This window comes from Paramisgurnus dabryanus, chromosome 8 (assembly GCF_030506205.2).
Source record: "Paramisgurnus dabryanus chromosome 8, PD_genome_1.1, whole genome shotgun sequence".
Classification (NCBI taxonomy): domain Eukaryota; kingdom Metazoa; phylum Chordata; class Actinopteri; order Cypriniformes; family Cobitidae; genus Paramisgurnus; species Paramisgurnus dabryanus.
This window is the reverse complement of record NC_133344.1, coordinates 29,603,373-29,630,192: the sequence shown is the minus strand read 5'-3', so window position 1 is coordinate 29,630,192 and position 26,820 is coordinate 29,603,373. Positions and strand designations below refer to the sequence as shown.

General features: G+C 36.9%; 4 protein-coding genes across 4 annotated transcripts; all 4 read right to left on the bottom strand.

Annotated features, from left to right (window-relative positions):
- Positions 1-3,227: 3,227 nt before the first annotated feature.
- On the bottom strand, positions 3,228-5,226 carry dynll2a (dynein, light chain, LC8-type 2a). The gene is made up of 3 exons (XM_065281468.2): positions 5,029-5,226; positions 4,014-4,150; positions 3,228-3,914 (listed from the first exon to the last, which is right to left on the bottom strand). Exons 2-3 carry the CDS (start codon positions 4,143-4,145, stop codon positions 3,777-3,779), a joined length of 270 nt encoding a protein of 89 aa, XP_065137540.1. The 5' UTR covers positions 4,146-4,150; positions 5,029-5,226; the 3' UTR covers positions 3,228-3,776.
- A 452-nt stretch (positions 5,227-5,678) lies between these two features.
- Positions 5,679-9,019, bottom strand: srsf1a (serine and arginine rich splicing factor 1a). Its single transcript, XM_065281467.1, has 5 exons — positions 8,884-9,019; positions 8,543-8,771; positions 7,714-7,949; positions 7,465-7,637; positions 5,679-7,085 (listed from the first exon to the last, which is right to left on the bottom strand). The coding sequence occupies exons 2-5, from the start codon at positions 8,734-8,736 to the stop codon at positions 6,891-6,893; spliced, it is 798 nt and encodes a 265-aa protein (XP_065137539.1). The 5' UTR covers positions 8,737-8,771; positions 8,884-9,019; the 3' UTR covers positions 5,679-6,890.
- Positions 9,020-10,873: 1,854 nt separating this feature from the next.
- aldoca (aldolase C, fructose-bisphosphate, a) lies at positions 10,874-14,711 on the bottom strand. Its single transcript, XM_065281466.1, has 9 exons — positions 14,602-14,711; positions 13,747-13,868; positions 13,431-13,642; positions 13,257-13,311; positions 12,260-12,420; positions 12,095-12,178; positions 11,845-12,019; positions 11,567-11,766; positions 10,874-11,472 (listed from the first exon to the last, which is right to left on the bottom strand). The coding sequence occupies exons 2-9, from the start codon at positions 13,856-13,858 to the stop codon at positions 11,377-11,379; spliced, it is 1,095 nt and encodes a 364-aa protein (XP_065137538.1). The 5' UTR covers positions 13,859-13,868; positions 14,602-14,711; the 3' UTR covers positions 10,874-11,376.
- Positions 14,712-17,454: 2,743 nt separating this feature from the next.
- Positions 17,455-25,655, bottom strand: LOC135771277 (ribosomal protein S6 kinase-related protein). The gene is made up of 12 exons (XM_065281465.2): positions 25,455-25,655; positions 24,995-25,204; positions 24,758-24,841; positions 24,601-24,669; positions 24,301-24,370; positions 22,819-22,926; positions 22,694-22,734; positions 22,572-22,599; positions 20,227-20,316; positions 20,019-20,107; positions 19,277-19,387; positions 17,455-18,886 (listed from the first exon to the last, which is right to left on the bottom strand). Exons 1-12 carry the CDS (start codon positions 25,479-25,481, stop codon positions 18,656-18,658), a joined length of 1,158 nt encoding a protein of 385 aa, XP_065137537.1. The 5' UTR covers positions 25,482-25,655; the 3' UTR covers positions 17,455-18,655.
- Positions 25,656-26,820: the final 1,165 nt, after the last annotated feature.

The window sequence follows — 26,820 nt, the reverse complement described above, 5'->3', positions numbered from 1 at the left end:
AGTGTGGTAAGCAGCTGTCAGAAGTGTAAAGTACTCAAGGATTTTTTAATTTTTTGGAGGTGCTTTCTTTTATTTCAATACGTTTTGAAGCCCAAATCATACTTTTTATACCACTACATTTCACAATAAAAATCTTTTAATACTTGCATAAAAATATCTAGTAATTATTGACTTTTACTCAAGTAAAGGTTTAGATAAAAGTACTAGATTTATAATGTACAGTGGTAAGAAAAAGTATGTGAACCTTTTGGAATTTCATGGTTTTTTGAAAAGATTTGTAATAAAATGTGATCGGATCTTCATCCAAGTCAAGGGTATTGACAAACATAATGTATCTAATAATAATAACAAAACAATCAGATCTTTCATGTCTTTATTGAACACACTCATTAAACTTTTAAAATGGTAGTGGAAAAAGTAGGTGAACCCTTAGAATAAATAACTGGTTGACCCTCCTTGGCAGCAATTACCTCAACCAGGCACTTCCTGTAGCTGTGGATCAGACCTGCACATCACTGAGGAAGAATTTTAGCCCATTCTTCCTGGCAGAACTGCTTTAGCTCGGTCATATTCTTTGGACATCTCGTGTGTATGGCCCTCTTCAAGTCAATCCATTTCATCTCTATTGGGTTGAGGTCTGGGCTCCAACTTTTTCAGATTTTTTCTGAAGCCATTCTGTTGTGGACTTGCTCCTGTGTTTTGGGTCGTTGTCCTGTTGCATCTCCCACCGTCTACACGTACAGATATTCTCACATTATTCTGAAGAATTGTCCGATATACTTGGGAATTCATCTTCCCCTCAATGATTGCAAGCTGGCCAGGCCCTGATGCAGCAAAGCAGGCCCAAATCATGATATTTCGTCCACCATACTTTACAGTTGGGATGATGTTTTCATGATGATATGTCATGCCCTTTCTATGCCAGATGTAGCGCTGTGTGTTTTTTCCAAATAGTTCAATCTTAGTTTCATCAGTCCACAAAACATTTTGCCAATAACCCTGTGGAGTGTCAATGTGCTCTTTTGCAAACTTCAGACGTGCAGCAATGTTCTTTTTAGTAAGCAGTGGCTTCATTTGTAGTGTATTGTATACTCATGAACAGAGATGTTAGAGAGAAGTTCCAATGATGCCTTCATGTCTTTGGCTGTCATTCAGGGTTGTTTCTTTACCTCATAGATGAGTCTTTGTTATGCTCTTGGTGTTATTTTCACATGGGGTGCCCACTTCTTGGTGGAGTAGTAACAATCCCACATTGTATACATTTGTAGATCTCCAACTGTAGAGTGGTGAATTTCTAAAATCTTTGAAATAACTTTGTTACCCTTTCCAGCTTTATGTAAGCTCCTCTGAAAGCTCTTTTTGGTGAGGCATGGCTCACATAAGCGTGTTCTTCTTGTGCAGAGCAAACTCCAAAAGTTTGAGGATTTTTTTTATCGGTCAAAGTAGCTGTAGTCCACACCTCCAAACGTGTTATCTTAAGGAGACTCCATGTGCACTAAAACCTAACTCCAATTAGATTTTTGAGGTCATTAACTCAGGGGTTCACACACCTTTTCCACAAACACCATGAGTTTTTTTGGTTGTTTTTAATAAAGACATGAAAGATCAGAATTATTTGTATTATTATTTTTAGACACATTATGTTTGTCAATACCCTTGACATAGATGAAGATCAGATCACATTTTATGACTAATTTATTCAGAAAACTATGAAATTCCAAAAGGTTCACATATTTTTTTTGTGCCACTGTAAATGAAATGTATTCGAGTAAAAAGTACAGTATTATGCATTGGAATGTAGTGAAGTAAAAGTTTGCAAAAGAAAAACACTCTGATAATATACAGATACTTACTTCAGGACGCTGTTTATGCTTTGTAGAGTTTATTTTTCCAAAGCATTGCTCCTAGAAACCTGAGGTCTGTAGTTTGCTTCAAGTTATTAGACTTTACTGTATACATTTCTGATACAGTTTTGAGACATCTACTAAACTCAGTGTAGGCTAAATTTGAAGAGAAGTCTTCTTTTGGTTTAATGGCAGGTTGCGAATCAACTTTAAAGGTGCATACCGCAGCCTACTGTGATGGAGTGTGGAAAAAAATGACCTAATAAATGCGCAACGATCTGTTCGATGCGTTGACGTAATTTCCACTATAACAGGAAGTTAGGGCGGGGCAATCTTAGTGACTCGTACCAATTTTAAAATCGCCAATAGCATTTAGTTTACCTCACACGTTAAGCTAAAGTGCAGAATGACATCATATAAAGCACTTGTTAAGTCGTGATGTTACAATCGCTTTTGCATTTAGATCCGGAATTAGAGGTATCATCACGCGTGACGTAATACTAAACGAGCATACTGACGAAAGTGAGACTGTACGTTTTGAATGCTTACCTTCTAAATTGGAATTTTGTGAATGTTTTCTTCCACAGTAGTTTATAGATCTCCTTCAGACGAACGCTATGCTAATGCCCCCCCAAACCACTATTCAAATTAAAGCTAAACATTGTAAACTTGATTTTACTAAGCAATTTCCCAGAAGGTTCAATAGAAAAAAATATATCTGTGTCATTAACAGTGAACAGACGTGCCTGTTCACAAATGTATTTTCTTTAAACTCACTAGTTTCACACAAAAGCAGTGTGGTAAACATTTGACCCTCTGCCTCTTATACGTGATGGTTTCCATAGCAGCGGCGGTCATGCTGGTCCACCGAGATGTTTTATTATGAGAGAGATCCCTCTTGTGGTTAAGAGATGAATCGGCAGGCCTTGCACTGTTTAATGGCTGCCAATCGTCGTTTTAGTGATTAATGAAATAAGGCCCGTACAAAACCCATTTTGATGACACATTTTATTCATATGAAAGCGCCACGTGACGCTCCATGGTGTGCAAATGTAGTCACAGTCCTACGAACAGAGAAAGCGTCAAATGTGCAAAATATAGTTATATGTTTGTGCGGACATCCACTGACCAGAACGAAAATAAGACATGCAACTAAATTACTCGTACAAAGTTAAATAGCAGAACAGACTTAAGACAAAGATGCCAGACTACATGTGTTGTGCGTTCGGACTATTACATTCAGAAAACTGCTCTGCAGACATTTACATGAAGACAGCATACTGTGTTACAATCTGCTCGAGTTAATGTCACAAGAGTCTTCAAACCTAAACTTTACAACTGTCAATCCCTAGTTCATACATTTATCTATTCCATTGAAAATTTATCAATATTTATATGGGGTCTCTGAAATGCAATAACTCTCCTGTATCAAAAATCAACAAACAAAAAATAATCCGAGGTAATCAGAATATTTTTATATTAACAGAGATCATACTATACAAGACTAGCCACCATACAGCTGTGTGTGCTTCTGCTCTTTGCAGTGCGTAGGATTTATGTAAAACAGCACTAAGTCACTAAAAATATATATAGATCAATTCAAAGCAGACATATGTGCTGGTCAATAGACATTTTCTAACTTTTATTACACCGTTTTCTTTATTTTAAATTCACCAACATATGTGCTAGGAAATACCTGCAAGGACCATTAACAAAAACTTTGCCAATTAACAAAGGGACTTCTAATGAAAAAGCAATTTAACTGCAATATGTACACAAGTAGTATGGGGTATGATCCATGCAGTTGTGCACACACCAGCATAGTCATGGTATGGTCTCATTAAATATTCGTAGTGTGTTGATAGATACAACATCAGCCACCAGTGCATCACAGTCTTCAGAAAGAAATGCATTCTACGGTCTGGTCTCCATTCAGCCAGACTTGAACAGGAGAATGGCCACCTGGCCCAAGTAGAAGTAGATGAAGTGTTTCGTCTCGTGGGTCACATAGCTGCCGAAGTTCCTCCCCACAATGCAATGCCACGTAGGATTGTATTTCTTATCGAACTCCTGTAACACGAGGAGGAGATGTGGTTTAAGCATCAAAGTGCTAACTCGACAAAATGTTATGCATCTAAAATAACAAGATTGGATCTCGATGCAACTCACCTTTTTGATATATGCGGCAATGTCCTTCTCGATGTTGTATTTCTCCATGGCCTGCGTGGCACAATCGACTGCATCTTGCTGCATGTCTTCAGACATGTCAGCGTTCTTGATCACGGCCTTCCTGTCAGTCATGGTGCCTGAAATTTTGAAAAAAACAAAAATCAATTAAGTTTTAAAGAACCAAGAAAAACACGTTTCTTCAGGATCACTCCCTTAATTGTTGTGTTGAAACAGTGGGCCCTTTCAAGTGTGGCCCTGCTCCCACAATGCCAGGTAAATTCCTGACAGAATGCCAATCTCCTAAGAGGATACCATTTGTTAAGGTAATTAATGACATTGGATACCTCCATGAGAACCTTACCATGGTTCTATCAGTGTAACACTTTAATTTACAGTACAATTAGTATGTTGACTAGTAAACAAAGACCATTCACCCATATTAATTCTGGGCCTAGAAAGTTATTAAAATCAAAAATGATTAAATTATAAAAAAATCAAGGTGATACCTCCCTTTTAACCTTACTTAAAATGCCCCCGCCATTAGGAATAATGAGCAAAACAAGTTTCATTAGATACATGAGGGAAACACCAGACAGAGGAATGCTGATAGACCATGCACAGCTAATTTTAGCAACCAAACGATGTTGATCGTCATATTTTACGTCCAATCATGCAATATTTTATTATTATACATTTTCTATGTATTTATTAAGTCATTGGCAGATCAGCATGGAGAATGCAACGTCACTCCATTCACAGCGTGCGAGTTTGATGCTCCAGCCGATCAATGCAACTCTTGAAATCCAGGTGCGAGAGGATTTCAATGGCGTTTTAATCGTAGCAACGTGACAAACACATCTACTTGATTTGCAATCCCACCCCATGCATTATTATAACAATAAGTCGAGCTGCTACCCTAAAAACCCGTTATTTAAGTACGTACAGCATCATGCTTGAAATCCATACCAGTACAACATTTGTAGATTGCTTAAAATAGATCAACTACTTAACTCACCTGTCAGCTATATTGAGAAACAAAAATGTTCGATTCGTAAGAGCTGTCGTCGGTCCAGATGCCCCTTTGACGCTATGAGATGAGCATAAAGATGAAGTTAAACGCCGACTGGTGCCCGCTAAAATCCCTGGCTCTTCACAATGCCGTCCTACACAGCGCTCACCATTGGCTGCAGACCAGCCGCTCCCTGCGCCGCTCTGCCAGCATCTTATTTCAACCCACAATGCATTTTAAACGGAGACCAGAGGGAAATGAGCCTGTTTGCTTGCTTGTAGGCAGCAGGATTGTGTAGGCCTTTTGCCAGGATGTGCGAAAATCGCTCAAATTAGCAATGAAAACACTTCAGGTTGAGTAAACACTTACTGCAAGGTTTTGATGTATTATTCCGCCCATGGATAGCACGCAACGTTTTACTACAACGAGATGATGAAGTGCCAGACCCATACATTTGTTCACATGCTTGTGTGATCAGTATATTTTATTCATTTTTGTATGAACAATCAAAGGGTTTATTGTTCTTGATGCTCTATAACTAAATTCATTATCTTTACCGTAGGCTGTTTATGGTTGCCAAGCAACGCAACTATTTAGCGATTTTTCATTTATTGAACAGGGAAGCATTGAGACATTCACAAACACATACAACAATATGTACCAACAAAACCTTTATTGAAGCAAAACCTGTTCACTAAAAGAAACAAAATATGTCATGTTAAAGCATCTTCTGACAATCTAAAAAAATTCCCCCCACCCATCCCAAACGAATTTTCTGCCGTTTACCATACTGTTCCTGTCGATTCCAATCCAATAGACTCCTCCAGCATCTGCTCCTCCAATGTGTTAAAAATGTGAGAAGGGCCGAAATGTTTACATTTTCCAATGAGGAAAGTGAAAATAAAGGGGGCGGGGAGGTACTTTTGAACTGTGATCCTAAAAATCCTATGATCCTGGGGTCATCTGATCCTGTTCCATGTTTCCAGCATTCCCTATCCTATCTTCATTACGTATTGATCCCAGTGATCCGGATTCCACTGAGCATCTCCACCAATCCAAACAAAATTCCAGCTAAATCAAAACAAAGGAGGTAAAGAGTTAGAATCAGATCCACTCAAACCTGCCTTCTTTGATGCATGCATACCATTATAGCCTAAACAAAATCCCAGAGATCGAAACACGTAACCCTATAAAAACCTAACACGCTACACCTAACTGTTATTTCAAAAGCTCGTTCTGAAAGTTGCAATCTGTCTTCTGACTTCAACGAGTGTAAATTAAACCTAAATGTACCACATAGATGCTACGTGACAATTACAATATCAAAAACAAATTGGAGAGCTTACCAAATGGAGGCCAGTTGGCAAAGACATTTTTCTATTTGCTAGTAAACCATTTAAAAGGATGAGGATTTCAGAGATTTTCCAATTTACCGTTTTATGCAACCAAGTTTGGATTCAAAAATCCTTTATTACAAAGCATAAGTTTAGTATCATGTCTAAAGGAAGACCGCAATAAAATACAGTTCTTGTGGAACCCACTAGCCCATGAAACATGACATTTACAAAAATATTGGGAGTCATTACATAACCCTTGTTTGTGGTGTATGAAAGACTTCCACTTTGTATTTAAAAATAAACAAAAAAAAGGTGGGATGGGACAAAAATGAAACTAAATTAAAAATGCACTTAAAACAAAATTGACCAAGAGATGACCAGAAAAGGACAGGAAGACATTAATTGGACAATTATCTCATGAAAAATGTAAGAACCTAAAAACACAGAGTATTGTGATGTGTAAAGACAGTTAAAACAAATGGGTCAACAGCTCCATCGAAGAGTTCGCCAAATAGGTGAGACCGGAGCATTTTAGGACCGGGAGCGAGAACGGCTATGACGAGGAGAGTACTGCGGGGATCCTCTGCTGCGCCGCGGAGAGTAGCTGCGGCTGCGGTTGTTGCTGCGACTGCGACTCCTGCTGCGACTGCGACTTCTTGACCTTGATCTTCCATAGCTGGGACTGCGAGGACCATCCACCTTCACACGGATGTATGCAGTTTCTCCCTAACATAGAAAATAACTATTGAGCATGTAAACCAAAACAGGATTACGTTGTCGTCATACTTACCAGATTCTCTGAAACAACAGTTGCCTCAACGTAATACTATGCTTTCCTCAACATCTAATGCCCTGTGTTCCACAATGCCAGACAACATGTTTGACCGAACATGTTACATTATACTGCAACATATAGTTCTCAAATTTAAAACACTAAACTACACTTGTGTTGGCAGTGTTTGCCTTTAGCATGGACTACTTGGTCCCCCTGAAGAACGTGCATCTACGTCCTACCATAACATAAAAGACACGCTTACCTTAATGAATTATCCAATGCTAAGTAGTCAAGCAAATCCAAAAGTTTTTATTAAAATCTCAAACCTACCTCATGTGACCGGAATTTTGTGTTATCCAGTTTGCGAACAGCGTAGGTCATGTCTTCTTTGCGAACAAACTCCACCACACCAGTTCCATCGCGGAAAACGTCAGCATAACATACATCACCTGCTTCACGCATGTGATCCTTCAAATCCTGCCAGCTACCACTCGGTGGAAGACCTAAGGGAAGCAAAAATAAAGTTTGCATCCATTTGCATCTTTAAACTCAACTGCATTCAACAGGGCAACAGCTTACCTGAAACAATCACTCTATATTCCGAGCGTCTGGATGGGGGTCCATATCTACCCCTTGGAGCCCCACCCCCACCGCCGCCTCCACCACCACCTCCGCCGCCGCCTCCACCACCACCTCCTCCTCCTCCTCCAAAGCCACCTCTTCCCATGCCCCGTCCACTCCTAGGGAACTCCACTCGAAGCCGATAACCATCATAGTCATAACCGTCTCGGGCATATACGGCGTCCTCTGCGTCCCTGGTAGAGAAAAAAAAACATTTAATGAGTTTAGTTGTAAACAGGGTTCTAATTCAGCACCACTAATCTGATTAACTACCTAAACGTGATACTTGTATTAGTATACATGGACGTTAAGTTTGCAAAGCACGTACTCGCTAACAACACTACAGCTCATTTGAATCACGCTCCAAGTCACTCGTCTTCTTGCAAAGCTTATTTCCATATCCTGACCTTAAGCATTTAAAATCTAAATGGCAAAATTAAAAATGTAGGTTTACTTGAAAATTTTAATTCAAACTGTTAGTGCATAATATAAAATTTACATTGAAAAATGTCTGCAAAACATCGACAATCCTCTTGATATATCGTACTGTTTGAAAACACAACGAGCACGCTAAGCTAATTAGCATGCTAGCTAGCACAAACATGCAAACGAAAATGCTTTAACTCTAAAAACTAGATTGCTTGCGATCATCTTTAAAACAGCATGTGGGGAAAATCCGTGTTTAGTTTTTAACATGTGAATAATTTACAAACTGAACCCATGTAACGTTAAACAAAAACAAAACAAACATGTTAGCCTATCTTGGCTAAAGGCACAATTCACCCACCTGGGGTCTTCAAACTCGACAAAGGCGAATGGAGGTCCGCCTCGCCTGTTTTTCAGGTCGATATCTCGAATTGCTCCATACTTATAAAACACATCTTCGACATCTTTAGTGCGGATATCAGGAGGCAAATTCCCCACGTAGATGCGGCAGTCGTTACTCCCAGCAGGGCCGCGGATTACACTACCACCAGACATGTCTGTATAGGTAAAGCTTTAACCTTCCTGCTGATCTGATAAGGGAAATAAAGTTACACTATTAAGTAATACAACAGATGTCGTAAATAGTTCAAAATAAATTGCATAAACTAATAAATGAATCAAAAATAACATAAATAGGCTTACTATTGTTCGCAGCGCTGCACGCGGACGCAGAAAGCGTGTTCCTTTGGAGCAGCGCGGGTCCTTTGCTCTTCAGCAGGCGGGCTTTACCCGCTGCGGATTAATCTGGGGGAAATTCACTGATCGGCGGGGAATGGAGTAGTTACATCCGCGACACGAAATAGTTCACAGCAACATCCAAACCGATTAATAATGTAAGTTTAAGTGTATAATTACTAACATAGATTGCTATTATTAAACCAAATTACTTCAAGCTATTTAAGTTTTACAGTGGTGTTGTTTAAATCTAGTCTTTGAGATACTGATCTATGTATTGTTTGCACCTGCTGCTGTAGTACAGAGGATATAAAAAACAGCTTTTCAGACTTTTATAAACTGTTTACAAGAAAGTCTTGCTGTTGAAATATTGAAAATGAAAAAAAGAAACAATTTAGCTTTAGTTACATTTTTTTATAATAATGATAGATTTATTAATTAAGCCGTATTGATATTGAGGAATTGCTGGTATTAAAAAGTAGGCCTGGGAGAAATATTGTAAGACTGAAATTTTATTATGGGTGATTTCAAACAAAGTTTTTAAATCTATTGAGTACTGATATCTCAGATGTGAACATTTCTTGGTTTATATACCCATGAAACGTTTCTGTTAAAGTCTAAAGCAGTTGTTAAAGAGCACTTATTGTCTGATTCACGTTTTTACAATTCTTTTGGTGTGTAAGTGTATATTAGTATATGCTAAAGATATGCAAAAGGTACAAACCCCAAAGTAAACAATGACGAGAGTTATCATCTCCAATTGTAGGCAACAGTTTACTTCCTGGGATTGGTGTAGACAAGACAGACATTATCATAATTCCTCCCACTTCGGACACAGCCTGTAAATTAACTCCTGTTAGCAACCAAATCTTTCAAACATGGTAAGCAGCGTCACATTTCCGGCTGACCATAGAGGCACATATAGAGACAGAGCGCAGCGCGTCATAACCTGAAAACCACGCCCACCGGGGGGGACAATCCAACCGTCTCCATTGACTTTGTATTGCGAGAGGCCGCCTCCTTGTCATTTCTGGCTTATAACAAAAACAGAATAATGCCTAAAAGCTGCTTTGTGACAATATTTACAGCTAACAAGCCAAAGAACCCAGAAATAAGTTTTTATAAGCTGTCGACTTAAAAAAAGAGCTTTAAAGACACAAGACTGGAAACAGGCAACTTTTCATAGTACTCCTATTAGTAGAACTGCGTCCACTAGGGGGAAACATAGTCGGCTATCCACTTTTTTCTCCTTAAAGGCTGGGTTTTATGGCTCGACAGCTTCTAAAAACGTATTTCTGGGTTATTTGGCTTGTTAGATGTACATATTGTCACACAGCAGCTTTTAGGCATTATTCTGTTTTTTGTTATAAGCCAGAAATGACAAGGAGGCAGCCTCTTGCAATACAAAGTCAATGGAGACGGTTGGATTGTTTCCCCCCCAATGGGCGTGGTTTTCAAATTTGCATAACCCCGCATTTCAGGAAGAGAGGGAAATCTGGAGCTACAAAAATGTACGGTATGTGGAAAATAATGTGTTTTTAACCATAAACAACACAAACACATTGTATTATACGAAATACACAAAATAACGTTGTTTTTAGCAATGAAATAGGTGCACTTTATGTTTTTTCATAGTTAAGTAAGTGCACATTTTAGAATTGTCACATCCATAACAAACAAATGTCACGTCCATAACATAATTTTTTTAATTATATTTCATGCATTCAGACCAACTAACACAGTTAAAGAGTTGGATGCCTTATGCTAAACATGGGCAAATGTTCAAAGAACCATTTGGACGTATGACAAAGTATTTTTTGATTTGACTACAAGTGCACATCTATAAGGCTGGAATTGACATAAAACAAATATAGAAGAAATTTACCATTAAATAAGTAATATAAAGATTATGATAGCATTTATATAAAAAATTATGTATAAAAATAAAGCACTGACATGGTTTTTACCATAACAATTTTATTGCAGCATTTTCCGTTTGTATTCCTTTTGTCAAAAAAGAAAAAACACGAATTACCATACAATTCTGTGACTCACTAACTTGTTGTCCATACTGTTAAATTCATCAGAACAAAGGCTTCATTAAAGCTTTTGAATAATGAAATGGTGGAGTACAGAAGCATGGCACAAGTTAAATAATTGAAATACCCTTAAATGTTGGCAGTAACAGTAAGTGATAAGTATATATATATTACACAGTCACTTAAAACTTACCTATAAACTACTCTTTCTGTTTTTATTAACTGCCACAAAATTATTATCTTATGTAAGAGAAGCTTTTATTGATATGTTTTTATAACACAGCCAATTTCACATCCTCATTTTCAAATTTATATCAGCATCATGATCAATCTAGATATGTTAAAGTGTTTTATATGGAAGTGGCAATGACATTTGCTAGTTTTCAGATAATGCTGAACAATGAGAAGAATCAGTGGCATTTTAATATGCATAGCTGGACAGGTAATGGGATAAACCTGTAGCTCCACTGCTGTCCCCACCAGTCGTGTACTTTCCTTGAGATGCCAGGCTGTTGATCTGAGAAGACAAAATAGAAAGTTAGAGATAACAGCGACAAAAATCTATCTGTCTGTCTGTGTCTAGTTTAAAAAAAGGAGTTTGGTTAGCATACCTCTGCCCGTTTGATGAACTCCTCAGTTGCAGCGGTCTCATTTTCTCTCTGTCCACGCCAGGTCTTTAGTGCCGAGGCTTGCAGAGCTCGACCAAATGAGAAGGTGAGAGGCCAGGGCTTGACCAGCGGGCAGTTATTGATGGCATTCAGGTTAATGGAAGCTTCCTCTTCACTTTGACCGCCCGAGAGGAATGTCACTCCTGCAAGTAAAAGTCATGAGGTGTGTTTACATAAAAAAAAATGCACTAGTGGGGGATACATTTGTAATACAACAGTACCTGTGACTGCAGGTGGGACAGTACGCCGCAAAGCGGTGAGTGTTGCCATGGCAACCTCTTCTGCACTGTATTTGGTTGGGCAGCCATGTCCGGGTGTCACCATGCTGGGTTTGAGCAGTGTGCCTTCCAGATACACATGATGATCAAACATGGCTTTGTACACCGCTGCAAGCACCTGAGTCAAGGATGCATGAATCAAAGTCAGAACCCATCTATTTTTAATGTGTGTCAAGGGGTGAAACTAACTAACCCTCTCTGTGACAAACTGGCAACGCTTCAAATCATGGTCTCCGTCAGGCAGGATCTCAGGTTCCACTATTGGTACGATCCCATGCTGTAAATATAGCATCAACACGATCTTAAACTTTGAATTTTTATAATTTTTATTACCGAATTTGCTCTCATTGATGCTTACCTGCTGACAGACACTAGCATAGCGGGCAAGAACCCTTGCATTTTCAGTAATACACAGATTGGACGGTGTGGTGCCACTGATTTTCATGACACAGCGCCACTTTGCAAAGTCAGCTCCGTCCTTTTTATACTGAGCACAGCGTTCTGAAAGGCCATCCAGACCTGTGGTGACAGTCAGTCGAGTTTTACTTCAAAACACCTCAAAGCTGACTTCAGAATCAAAAAGCTATTACACTGCCAGAAAGGGTGGTACCCTTTTAAAAAAGTACATTATTGCACCTAAAGATATCATATTTGTACCTCAAAGATACATAGCAGTGTTGGGGAAAGTAACTTTTAAAAGTAATGCATTATTAAGTTACTTCCCCAAAAAGTAACTAATTGCGTTACTTAGTTACTTTTCACGGAAAGTAATACATTACTTTGCGTTACTTTTTCTTACATAGCTTAGGCTTGATCTTTTTCAGGCCTTGCATGTGTTTTATATGAGTTCTGCATTCAGAAATTACATATTTTCATCGCAAAAATGTCAAGCTCTGGCCTGACATCTCGCTTCTGACTCAAACTGTTCCCGCTAAGGCGCGCATAGATTGCGTAATTCTACGTGACTATGTTTAGTTTAATTCAGTACATAATTTTTTTATTGAATTAATTAAACTGAAAAGTAACTCGCATTACTTTTTAAAAAAAGTAACTGAAATATTAATGTGTACATTTATAAAGTAATGCGTTACTTTACTCGTTACTTCAGAAAAGTGATTACGTAATTCACGTTACTTGTAATGCGTTACCCGCAACACTGCATATTAGTAACAAATGCATGCATCTCTCTATACTAAATGATACATATTAGGACCTTTTTAAAGGGTACTACCCCAGTGACAGCTATAGGGACCGTTTTTCTGACAATGTATGCGAAATGTGTTCATACCTAGCAATATGGCCTATAATTAGATAGACATATAGAAAGTAATTGGAACACTTATGGGTTGGTTTACCTTGTGCAGTGGTTTCTCCATTAGTCCCTGGCAAGGGAACTACACCTTTGTCAACCTGTAAGAAAAAAATTTGTAAAAAAAAAAAAGAGATTTTGTAGAAAATATTTTGCAATCAGGACTCAAACTAACACATTTCTGTGCACTAATCACAGTTTACCTTTCTAAATACATTACCTTGATTCCTACAGTGATGCCCTTTTCTTTTATCATCTTAACAAATGGGACGCCATCATCGGAGTTCTGGTAGAGCGTTTCGTGGAAGAAGATAACCCCACCAATACAGCTGTCAATGCGGTCATCGGCAGTGAAGAGCACCTGACGGTAGAGACGCCGGTTCTCCTCTGTGTTCTCCACTCCTATTTGGTTCAAACGCTTCCCCATACTGCCTGTCAGAACATCCACAGAACCGAAGTGAGTTTTTACACCCAGATCACTACGTTCTAGCTGACACAACAAAATATTCATAGAAACTGGATGAAATCACACCAACCTATAGACTCATCCGCAGCTAAGATGCCTTTCCCTGGAGACACTATGCGAAGAGCTATCCCATGAAGCTCTTTCTTTTGCTCAGTGGTGAGGGAAGGAAACTGGTGGGTCATCCTGCACACCCTGAGGCATATAATATAATGCATACAATATCATCTAGATTCAGCATCACCACCTTTATAGAGCATTCGATTATGGAACATTTGATTATTATACATATTTGACCCAACCATGGCTTGAAACAACCCATCATTTTTTAGAGTATATTTAAATTGAAATGAAACTAAAAATGTATAATTATACAATGCAATACAAATATTACACTCACTTAATAAAGGTTTTTAAGATAATGTACTGGGTTATTTTTAAGCAGTGTTGCGTCAAAAAGGGACAACCCAGCCTTTGGGTTAAATTAGACCAAAACATGTTTATGTTTGACCCACCGATGGGTTAAAAGAGCATTTTGGGTTGAAACAACCCAGTAAAGTTTAAATTACAACCCAACCCTTTTACAACCCAGCATTTTTTAGAGTGTACTTAAATATTCTGAGAATAAATTAATTTATAAATGAAATAAAATAATTGTTCTCTTAAAACTTGGTTGATCTTTGTAATATATATATTTTTTTTTAAATGCTACAAATTCATTTTTACAAAAGCATAACAAAGATTGCAACAACTCTGTCTGTTAAACATGGGCGGAAATACCAAAAATACCAAATTACTGAAATAAATGTTTTCATGTTCACTTGTAAAAGTAAAAATGGGTAATAAATAAGTTAATTTTCTGCACTACAAATTGCAAAAAAAGATATGTGGTAGGAACTTCAACAGATGGAAAGACAAAGTTACTCACCGAGAGCAGACCGAAGATCTCAGACCGAAGGGCTTTTTCCTACAGACGAGGAGAGACGTGACTGATTCTTGATGCTGTCCCAGTTCTTTATGAAGGTGATATCCCAGAGGATGCTGACACTTGTGGGGCGGAGCTTAACATCATGCCCTCTTTAAGTTATTAGAGGAGGTTAAAGGCCATCAAAGGTTGTCCACCTGATCCCATTTCTCTAGCAGCATACTCCTTATTCTACACACAAAACACGTAATTGTGTGCGTAGCATTAGTTGTTGGTTATGTTATTCTATCCTATGGATAGTTGGTTTGCATTGTTGGTATTATGAGACTTGTATGGAAATATTTATGGGTTGATGAGGTTGTGTATTTTACCTTTTAGATTACCATTGTTGGTATTATCAGAAGTGTATTAACACGGCTGTATATTGTGTGGCTGTAATATCTTACCGTACAGGTATTCTGTTTACCATTGCTGGTATTAATAGTGTCAATTGCGTGTGCAATTTGCAAGGGATGTGGTATCTGCATTAGTTTTTTTCTTGTTGTGTTTCTTTTTTTGTGTGTGTACTTTTTGGGTTATGATATTGTATAGGAACATATATATTTTTTTGATGTTAGGGTTTTCTTAACTTCTATAGAAGCACATACCATTTTTTCTTATTTCCTGTTGTTTTTCCTATAAATTGTAATTCATGGGGGTGGGTTTAAATAAGTTCGACTTCTACCCACTCCTTTTCGAGCAATAGAGGGTTTGATGCTGTATGATGATTAATACTTGCTGTATTGTCAATGTATGCATTTGATTTTGCTGTTTTGGTTTTGTGAATTGTCATAGATATTGCTCGAAACAAACAATAAATAAATAAATAAATAACACACTCACTATTTAAAATAGTGGATTTAAAAAATTTTCATAGATGGCAAATAGTTCAGAGGATGTTCAGAGGCTAAAGTTGAAATGATATTCTGTTAATAATTTGTTATATGTATGTTAGATCATTTATCTATAAGGTATAATACACTGTAAAACAATCTGCATTTTTGTCAAATCAACATATATTTTATGCAACTTTAACTTAAAAATTAAGTTAAACAAGTTGAACTATAGTTTTTATAAGTTATGTCAACTATGCACAGGTCAAAACTTAAAATAGTATCTTGAATTGGCTTGCAAAACCAAGTTCTATTAAGTTCATGCTTACTTTTATTACAGTGTACTTAAATTGTCTTTTTAAAAGTATTTAATTAATAGTCATAGTTCTGTTAAAATATAATCCTGATATCTTACATACTGACTGAGTAAGGTCATGAGACTTCAGCCTGGATTTTACAGACAGGGTCACATATTTCCTGGGCAAATTAATTAATCTAATGTGACTCCACCATATAGGGCAACGGAGCAACTTGGATTCAAGCATGTGTGGTAAAAAATTAGGTGGGGTCATGGCACAATTTCTGCTGATATACAATACAGGTGAGTAGAGTTTAGATGACTTCATGATCTACTTTTCAAAGAATCAAAGTTTGAAGATTGAGAGTTGTTGCAACACAAAACATCTGTTTTGAAATCTGCTGCTGAGATACTTTGAGATTTGAATGAGGCTCACCACCCATTCAGAACTGAATCAAATACATGCTGAGAAATGTCTGGGTTACATGTAAAGGATCTTCATGTTGTCGAGTGCATTATATGAAAGCAATAAGATATAAATGGAAGGTATAGAGGGATACCCAATGTTTCACTCTACGTGCAGATTCAAAACCCATATAAAGGAGACTCTCAAGAGAACTGTTAAGAGTTACAGATATTTTAAGCCACCTCTGCTGGGACTGTGATTTTTTTCCTGATACCTAATTAAAAACATTAATAATGATGCTTTATCTGGTGTTCAATTTTCAACCCTATTAAGGCTGTTCCCATTTGGGTTTGTCATGGTTCTCAAAAATAGGTCACACCAAAGTCTCAAAGTTGGATAATTGTCTACAGATATATATTTTACCATTGTAATCTTTCAAAGCTCCTCTATTCCAAAATCTGTTTTGGGTTGATGATCAGTAAATCAATGTAGGCTATATGAAAAAGACCATTGTATTTGATTACTGTAACTGATGATGTACACGTATTAAGAACCACAGGAACTGATGAACAAAACTCAACAGGTTTTATAACCGTATACATTGGTGAAGGCAAAAATAATTCAAATAAATAAGCTTTAAATAATCATAAACTGTCATTATATTGTATTATTGTGTTATTTGAGTTGTAAAGCTGTTTCAATTGTTCTGGTATTGACTCATGTTCTAGATTAGGCTACTCTTCAGATTTTTTACGGTTTGGTGTCACCAACGCAATTTTGTGAGTTAACACATGTAGCATGCTTAGGTCAAAAGCACTCTGTAGCCTATTTTAAATTCCATGTAAAGTCTGATATTAAATGTGTTCTTTGTCACACCACAGAAAATTTAGTTTTTAACCACCCAGACAAATTTGAATTGTTAAAAAACTTTTAAGTAAATAAAAAAAAGTTATTAAATTCTTGGAAAAACACGCAAGATTCTCTGTTCTCAAACGATGGGGGCGTGTCCGGTGTCAGCGTTGAAACCACGCCCACTCGCGGGAATGCTGCTGCTGCAACCTGAATGGATGCTCGCGATTGCTGTAGGGGCGGGGCCATCTGCCTCAGTACTATAGTTCACAGTCTTTATATTTTGTTTCAGCCATACATTTCTAACATTGATAATGTGTTTAGAAACAATTCTCTGAAATGACTTTACACAGACTTTTATGTTGATTCCATTGATTCCAGTGACTTAGTTGTAATACATGTATAACAAGAAGTGTCAACTAATTTTCTTTCATATTAGAACATTTAATTTTGTTTGCTCTTTCGAAACGAAAAATATAATCAAAGCATACCATTACATTAAAAAGTATGTTCATGTTATACAATATATAAATATATTTCATTTAGTCTTTGGCAGTGCTCGAATTGAATCAGGTCTTATGGGGGGTCCCCACCATGCAACATGACATAAGCAAAAATATATATATAAAAATAATGCTCCAACATCACATTTTGTAAGTGTTGTTTTTTATTTTATTTAAGAACTACACAGATGCAGATGTCATCAGTTAATGTACACTATACTTTGATCCATGGCTGCAGGATCCAAAAAAAATTAAAAAATTTGCTGAATGACAGAGCGGAGCCGAAGACCGCTAAGATTTAAATAGGACTTAAAAGCGACCACGAATTTGTGTACAAATCAGATTTTTTTTAGGTGGACTGGGCAGAAATTTTAAAAGGACCTAGTGATGCCACTGACAATAATTATGAAATTATTAAAGAACAAGTAAACCTAAATGCATCCAATTTATGTTCGTGTGGTATTTTACACTTTTAAGTTAAAATGAAAGGCAGGATAAACATTCGTTAAATGATTCATCATAACATTTTAAAGCCACAATGTTCAGAACATCACACAAAGAATTAACAAAAAAGCATTTTTGATAACTAAACCTGAAAAAACAAATGTGATCCTGCCTGGGAACTCCCGGCTAAGTTCAGCAATCTTATTTAATTTTAAAATTTAATGTGTCAAAGTATTTATGATAAACAGACAAATAATACATATAATTTGTGATTGTTGCTGTAAATGATAAAAACTAAACTTTATATACAATTGCTTAAATGTTAATTTATAACAAGAAAAATACCGAAATTAATGATTTTATAGACACTATACGTTATTATTTTGCACAGAAATACCTGCTTGTTTAATTTGACCTTGATCATCTATTTGAGTTTGTCAGCATTATCTGTACTAAAATAAAAATATCTGAGGGACCCCCCTAAGATTAATTTTGACATCTTATAGGGGGTCCCTAATGCCTTATGGGGGGTCCCGGATCCCCCCAGCCCCCCCTCAATTCAAGCACTGGTCTTTGGCAGAAGGACAGCACTAGAGTTTCAGAAAGAATACGAAGTGTTTATTTATAGAGAACGTGTTTCCTGTTGCTCCAGTCTGTGAGGTAACTTTGTTCACCCCAATCTTTATTAGGAAAAGGATGAAGAGTTTAGCAGGTCACACTCAAAATTCTGAAGCAGATCTAATGATAGACCTCTCGTGGACTTTTCCTGTCGGTCAGGATGATCCTTTAGCTCCAGGATTGGCTCGACGGGACTTTTCTGCAACATTTGGGAATCAAAGGACATGCCGTGGAAAAACCTCTGGTTTTGGAAGAGCTCCAGGGAACGCAAGCGTCGTGTGGGGATCTTGCAAAGAAGCTACATTCAAACAAGGTCAGAGTATTTTAGGAAGTGGTTTAAATACTGTATGTGACATACATATAATAATACTAATACATACAAATATTTTCAGTATGAAATTACAATTTACATCACACACAGCATACAGGGTATTTCCAGAAGCATAAAAAATTAACAACAGTGTTTGAAATGTGCATTTATTTGCTTTATAATAATTTTATTTATTAAATAGACCTTTATTGTATGGACTATGGCAGCAGAACACTTCATTTCTCAGAATGCTTAAATTTACCCAATATATTCTGAATAGATTCAGATTTGCTATCAATGTTGATTATTCCTAAAAATCTTTGAAGTGCAATTCAATAAATTTGGTATTGCTGAGAATGCTATTGCATAATACATCACCTCTATGAGCAGAAAGGCCAAATCTGGACTGATACCGGCAGGCATGTCATAAGGATGTTCACTGACCCTGGCCAGCATCTTACAGTGGTCTGCTTCCGCAGGAATAGGAAACTAACAATCATACAAAATTAAACATATCTTTTGTGTGCACTGTATACTTTCACCAGATCTGCAAACCGGCCAGCATCTTACAGTGGTCTGCTTCCGCAGGAATAGGAAACTAACAATCATACAAAATTAAACATATCTTTTGTGTGCACTGTATACTTTCACCAGATCTGCAAACCTTTTCTCTTTCCACACATGAACTGTAGGTTTTATACTATAACACATCCATCCAATGCAACACAGTCTCACACCCATGGCGTCAATATTTGACGACACTTGACCATGCGTCAATATGTTGACGCGGAGGGTATACCTTTCGCGTCACTTTTTGACGAACTGGGGACTTCAATACTATTAGGTACGCGAAATTAAACAGTTGTCAACTGACATTGGGGTTAGGGATAGGTTTGGGTAGGGATGTCATTATGTAAATCTAACCCTAAACCGACGCAAAAATGGTAGAAAATGGTAAGAAAATAGGAAAGAGAATTTCGCGTACCTGATAGTATTGAAGTCCCCAGTTCGTCAAAAAGTGACGCGAAAGGTATACCCTCCGCGTCAACATATTGACGCATGGTCAAGTGTCGTCAAATATTGACGCCATGGGTGTGCACCGCCTCTGGACATATCTTACCCCTCCAGTGCCCAAAGCGTAGATGAGAATACCAAGAGACCACCAGTCTGCCGCGTGGCCATAGGGACCACCACAAAGGACCTCAGGAGCTGATTATGTAATTAATACATTTTAATTTACAGAATGGGCAAAAATAGAGCTACACATGCCTTTAGTTACTGCCAGATGATAAACACAGCATGACTATAAATATACTGTACAATCTCACCCATGTATTGTATTGTGCCACAGATAGTGAAGGCTCTATCCCCACGCTCAAGGCGACGAGACAGCCCAAAATCAGTCAAGCGGAGGTGACCTAAATCAGACAGCAGTAATATCTGTGACCCTGCCTGTAAAATCCAAGTTAAAGTCTCATGATCTAATGATAAGATTTAGAGCACCAAAGTTTGATTTCACCCATTGATTTCAATCTCTGACATGACCTCACTCAGTCAATATTAAAGGTCGCGTTCTTTCTGTGTTTTTGAAGCTATGGTTATGTTTACAGTGAGCAATATGACATGTGTTCCTGTTTCACGTAAAAAAACGTCTAAATACATCTGGTTGATGAAACCACATCTGTCAGCTCATAACTCCTCCCAAACGCAAACACTTCATATTTTCTGTTAAAGAAATTTATATCGTCTGGCAGTGAACTTTGAGCTTTATCATTTTACAGGTATTTATGCTATTACAGCAGCATTACACACTAACTAAAGTTGGAAAAATGGAATCAGGAAAAACGGGACCTTTAAAAATATCATGGTTAAATTTTCACAGAATGATCTTTACATTATTCAGTATCATTTTATGTAACGGTAAATCACACCAAAAATACTTTTTTTACAGACAGGGTCAGATTTCACATTTACACATGCATTTCCTTCACAAGCTAAACAAATGCTTTACAGTTTAGTAGGATGTGGTTTGCAAATACAACAAACAGACACAAATATGCATGAATAATTGTATAAACCTGAAAAAAGTCTGAAATAACTATACTGGTCCAACTATAGGCTACTGTACTTTATTTACTGCACATAAATGCAGTTTTATTTCTGTTCAAATCGTTTTCACCAATTTTTTCATGTCCTAATCTACATTTTTATGCGTTTCAGAAACTGTGCACTGTAAAAAAAATTTTTGCTGCCTAAAATATTTTTCTTAATAAAGTTGCATAATCTATATAAAAAGAAAAAAATCCTTAATTTTATGAGATTTTTATTTACTTACTTTGTAAGTCATGTAACTGCATGACTTTCTGATCACATAATTCGTCATGGTGTTTACCATTAGTCTATTACAAGATGACAAATAACACTATCACTTTAAAAAAAACAATGTGCAACATTTTACAAAGACCTTTAATGCAACTTAAGCCAATTTAGGTTGAATAGTTTTGAAATAGGAGATCCAAATATTCTATTATCGATTTTTTATAATTTCATAAATATGATAAATCAGTGTTCTTCAACCCTGGTCCTTGAAGTAAGTACCCCTAGCATGCAAACCATTGAAACAATGTTAAAAACAGTTGATTTGTCAATGTTAACTGCATTGAATCAATATCAGGTTTGCACCCTCCATTAATATCGAAAAAATATTGAAATTTCAACAAACCACAATTATTGTGTTCAGTGTTTGCTTTAGTTGGGTCCTTGACTCTTGACATTCACTAAGTTAAATCTTTCTTTTTTTAGTGTTTGTATGTATTTGTGTAGAAACTCATGTGCATTGGAAAAGAAAGATGTGTTTCAAAGTTAAGTTGAAACTGATTTCTTTTTGTGATATAAAATTAGGCTGCTTTACATGATTATGTTGATCCTTTTTTGACCATAATAATTGTTCTGGTTTGTAAATCCACTGTGGCAAGATAAGCAGAAAAAAATGCTGACACATTCAGATATCATTACTCATCCTACAAATCTTAACAATGGTGACAATCATCAAACAAATTCAGATAAAACGATCAACTGCAATGCATGCTGGGAGTTATAAATAAGTTTAGTACTACGATGATACCCAGCATGCATTGCAGCATGAAGCTTTCTTTTGTTGATCGTCACCATTGATGAGATTCATAGACTGATTCATGATGTCAGAGATAGATTCAGTAGTCTAAACTTCTAAATGTGTTTTTATAATCCTCAAAATAACAGACCTGACACTGTTTCGCACTAGTACTGTAATATCCATTTCTTGCACAACTTTAACAGTATTTCATTCATATTATTTAGGTATATCTACAAGAATTAAACTACTTGATAACATTAGATCTTTGTTTTCTTTGCAATAGCAGATGTATTTTAAAACACTGCTTCAACAGGCAAATAGAACTTAACATTAAAACACAAGAGTAAAGGGCCCAACTAAAGCAAACACTGATCACGATAACGGTGATTTGTTGCAATTTCAATATTTTTTCAATATTAATGGAGGGTGCAAACGTGATATTGATTCAATGCAGTTAACATTGACAAATCAACTATTTTTAACATTGTTTCAATGGTTGCATGCTATCTGGGACATGTCTTTTACTGATGTCACAATGTAAATGAAGATGAGCTCTACCTTCATCAGTCAGTAGGACGTTCTCCATCTGTTAGAAAACAATGAATTTTAAAGAATGCATTGAAAAAGAGAAATGAACATGACAAAAATATTATATGAACTAGCCTTATTAAACTCAATACCTTCACATCCCTATGTATTATTCCAACGTCATGTAGAAAACCTGCAAACGAAACAATATAGCTATAACTTTATTTATAGATTATTACCATAGATACTAACCAACTTATCTCAGTTAAACACTGACCCAAAGCAGATCCCAATTCGGCAGCAAACACTTGAATCTCTTTCTCATCAAAACAGCCCTTCAGTGTCCAGTAAGTATACAGATCCCCAGTACTGCAATAATCACACACTAGAAAGAAAAAGAGACTAATTCACAGAAAACAACTGATTGATCTTGACCTTGATGCCAGCTTTAAATAAATTAAACCTTCAAAACATGCGAGGGATATTGTTTGGTAAAGAAAAAAAATTACATTTTTGGGTCTTCTAGTCATGAGATGATGAACAGATGAAAAAAAGACATTTTGGCAACATGGATACATTAGAAGGAAAAGGAGGACGTGAACAAATGACAGCATTATGCAGATATTTATTAGAAATATTACTGTATATACAAGAATGATGCAATATTTAAAATGAAAATTCTGTCATCATTTACTCATCCTCATGTTGTTCTAAACCTGTATAAATTTCTTTTCTCTGATGAACACAAAAGAAGATATTTTGAGAAATGATGCTTAACACACAGCAGTAAGTGACCATAGACTTCCATAGTAGGAATAAAAAAATATGATGGAATTTATTGGGTACCGTCAACTGTGTGCTTACCATCATTTATCAAAACATTTTCTTTTATCACAATACTTCCAAAATATTTTTTCCCTACTATGGAAGTCAATGGTCACTTACTGCTGTGTGTTTACCATCATTTCTCAAAATATCTTCTTTTGTGTTCATCAGAGAAAAAAAATTCATACAGGTTCAGAACAACATGAGGATAAATAAATGATGACAGAATTTTTATTTTAAAGTGAACTATCCCTTTAAAGCAACACCAAAGAGTTTTTTTTTTTACCTTAAAATGACGTTTCCAAAAAAGTTTCAGTGGTTCATCCACTCAAAACAGGGTGAATGGCACTTTCACATTCGCTTTGCAGCCCTCTATCGGCCAAAACCGCACTAAAGAAGTTTCCAACCATCGGGTAGTGGTCCTGTAGTTCGAGTGAAAACTACAAAAACTTTCTTTACGGCAGACCTACAATCCAATCAGAGCCAGCCATGCTGCAGTATTTACGACAGTGGTAATGAACAATTACGCTTCTAACCTGTAGGGGGAGCAAAGAGCAAGAAGTCTATAGTGTTGCTTTAAGCTCATGTCATGATCTTATACATAGTTATATTGTGGAATTGCCTCTAAAATATGTTGGGTTATTTATTAAGCCAGCATCAGGTCAAATAGAGACAAACCCAACCCATTGTGATGTAATTTAACCCATTGATGGGTCAAATATAAAAAATTCTGGGATTGTCCCTTCTTGACCCAACGCTGGGTTGAAAATAACCCAGTGTGTGCATGATATCCTAGAAACAACACCAGAAATGCTGTCATGACTGTCAATCGAAAAAAATAAAAAAATGAAGGTAATGTGATGTGACTTAAAAGGATGATAAAAAAGCGATGGAGGATAGGTTTGCAAATGCCCATGTATGTGTTGTGACTCACTGATGAAGAGATTGTTCGGACTCTGCCAGCAGTCCTGGAGACTGAGGAGGAAAGGATGTCTGACTTGTCGCTATAATGTAACAGTCCACAATACAAAAATAATGAGATGGAGATGAGTGCAGGCATTGAGAGGAATAAGCTAAACAATACAACTGAAGTATGAAATGTTATAACGTGTGCATGAGACGTGAACTAAGCGGACGTCAGTGCTATCCATGTTTCAGTAGCCCGGTTAGAACCAGATCAGTCGAGCTGTAGCTGACACAGAGACTCAGATAGCATCGGTCCAGTGTGACTCACTTGAATTATAACCTCTTCTTTTGACTGCTGGAGAACTCTGTGCTTCAAAACCTCAGCTTTGGGTAAAACCTAACCAGTAGTGACAATAGAAGAGAATGAAGAGACGCAATATAATGAAAACATCAAATTTTGAATAAAAATATAAAAAGAAAATCACCTTAATAGCATACGTCACATCTTTACATACATCCTTCACCTTTAGGATAGGACCAAATGAGCCTTTAGCTATAAACCCAAGAATCTGAAGGTGTTAGGTATATAAAAAAAGATTTAGTCATGTCATTCAAAGTCATTTTTCATAGACAACATAAATGACAATCATAAAGGAAATAAGCATTCTTCATTTAAACACAATGGTTTGAAAGTGATGTTCTTTAGATGTTGTGGCATCTACCTGTAAATGCACATGTCCTGTAAACCTCTGTGGAAACTCGGGGAGGAAAACAGAAATGAAAGCTGGAAGTGTCCACTGTGCGTTTGAGTCTTTCTGCGAAGGTTTGGAGAATCTATTGCGTCTAAACAGACTATGAGGAATTTGAGTGGGGAGAGACAGAAACCTCTTGCGACAGGACAGGGATCTCACCTTCTCCTGTGATGCTGGTGACTGCAGGAAAATTGACACCACACAGTACTCAGAAGGATGTGCATTTATGATTACACAATGGTCCAAAATAAATAGACACTTTGGATATTTTAAAAGAAACACCTCAATTTTAAAGCATTCATTTTCAATGTGTACATTACAAAGTGTATTTATAGTATGTGTATTGACAACAATCATGTAACAATAATATTAAACTGCACAGCAAATGACTTGATCGTTGAGTTGCATGATTATTTAATTACTCTCTTACCTTATTTTTACTTTCGTCTCCGCCCATCGCACGCCCATTACATGTTGCAAACAATAAGTGAATAAAACGAAAAGCCCAGAGATTATTCTACAAAAGTCTTCCATACAATCAAATCCAGTTTCATTATTCAACGCACCATTTTTATTTAACACAAGAAGCACAGCTGTTCCAGAAGTCACATCTCTACAACTGCCCAATGGTTTGATGCACATGCAGAAACGCTTCAGATTCTGCTCCGCCCATTCATTAATATTTATTAATACACAATAATCGGGCGTGGTTGAACTCATGCCGGTTTGCGCAGACCGATCGGCGTATAGTATCGCGAAGCAGTGCTAGTGGTTCGCTCTCGCGGTACTTTGATGTCATACGCTGGTCGATCTGCGTGGTAGCGCTGCATAAAGCGAAACACACAGCGCTTAAAGAGCATAAACGTCATAACTGATTGATGACGTCAGTCCGCGGGCTCCAGGGCATTTTGTGCCGTCAGTGGCTGTTAATGTTCTGTGGAAAAACAATCCTGTATTTTTTAGCCAACTTGATGAAACATCTCCAATTCCATATACTAGTATGTTACTGTATGTACTCAATATTGTTTTGCAGTTGGTATTTATTTGTTTGTAAACTCTATACATAAAGTAAACTGACTTAACTCATCTATGAAAATTTATTTGCAAAGCATCTAATAAATGAATGCAAAAGCACAATCACAAATATTAAAAAATATATGACCCAGTCTGTGAAATGCAGGCTAAAATTTCATATTATTTAAGATTAAAAGCATCAAAGTTTGATTTCAGTCATAGATTTCAATGTTTTACATGACCTTACTAAATGTATATCTGAGTCAGGGTTCCCACACCTTAGTTAACTTCAAATTCAAGGACCTTTCAAGGACTTTCCAGGTCCAATACCATAAAATTCAAGACTAAATGTTGGGACACATTTCAAGTGAGAGCAAGGCTACATCGTGTTACCTTTTAAGAAAGATACATTGTTACAGTTCCCTTTCGAGGGAACTCGTGCTGCATCACTGCGGTGACACTTTGGGGGCACCTCCAGTGGTAAGTGCGTCTGAATGTGTATATCAAATTCAACCAATGGTGAGGCTTAACGACAAAGACAGGGTGACGCGTGAGCCAGGAAGTATATCGCTATCTGAAATATTGCCAAAGACGGCGTTAAAGGGACGCAGGAAGTATGGAAAGGGAGACGCAGCGTCTCGTTCCCTCTCAGCGAACAACAGTTACATACGTAACCCGAGACGTTTTTATGTGTCAAACACAACTATGCAAAAAAGCATTTTGGTATGAATCAACATTCACATACAGAAGACATAAACATTTAAAGCAAACAGTTTAGGACG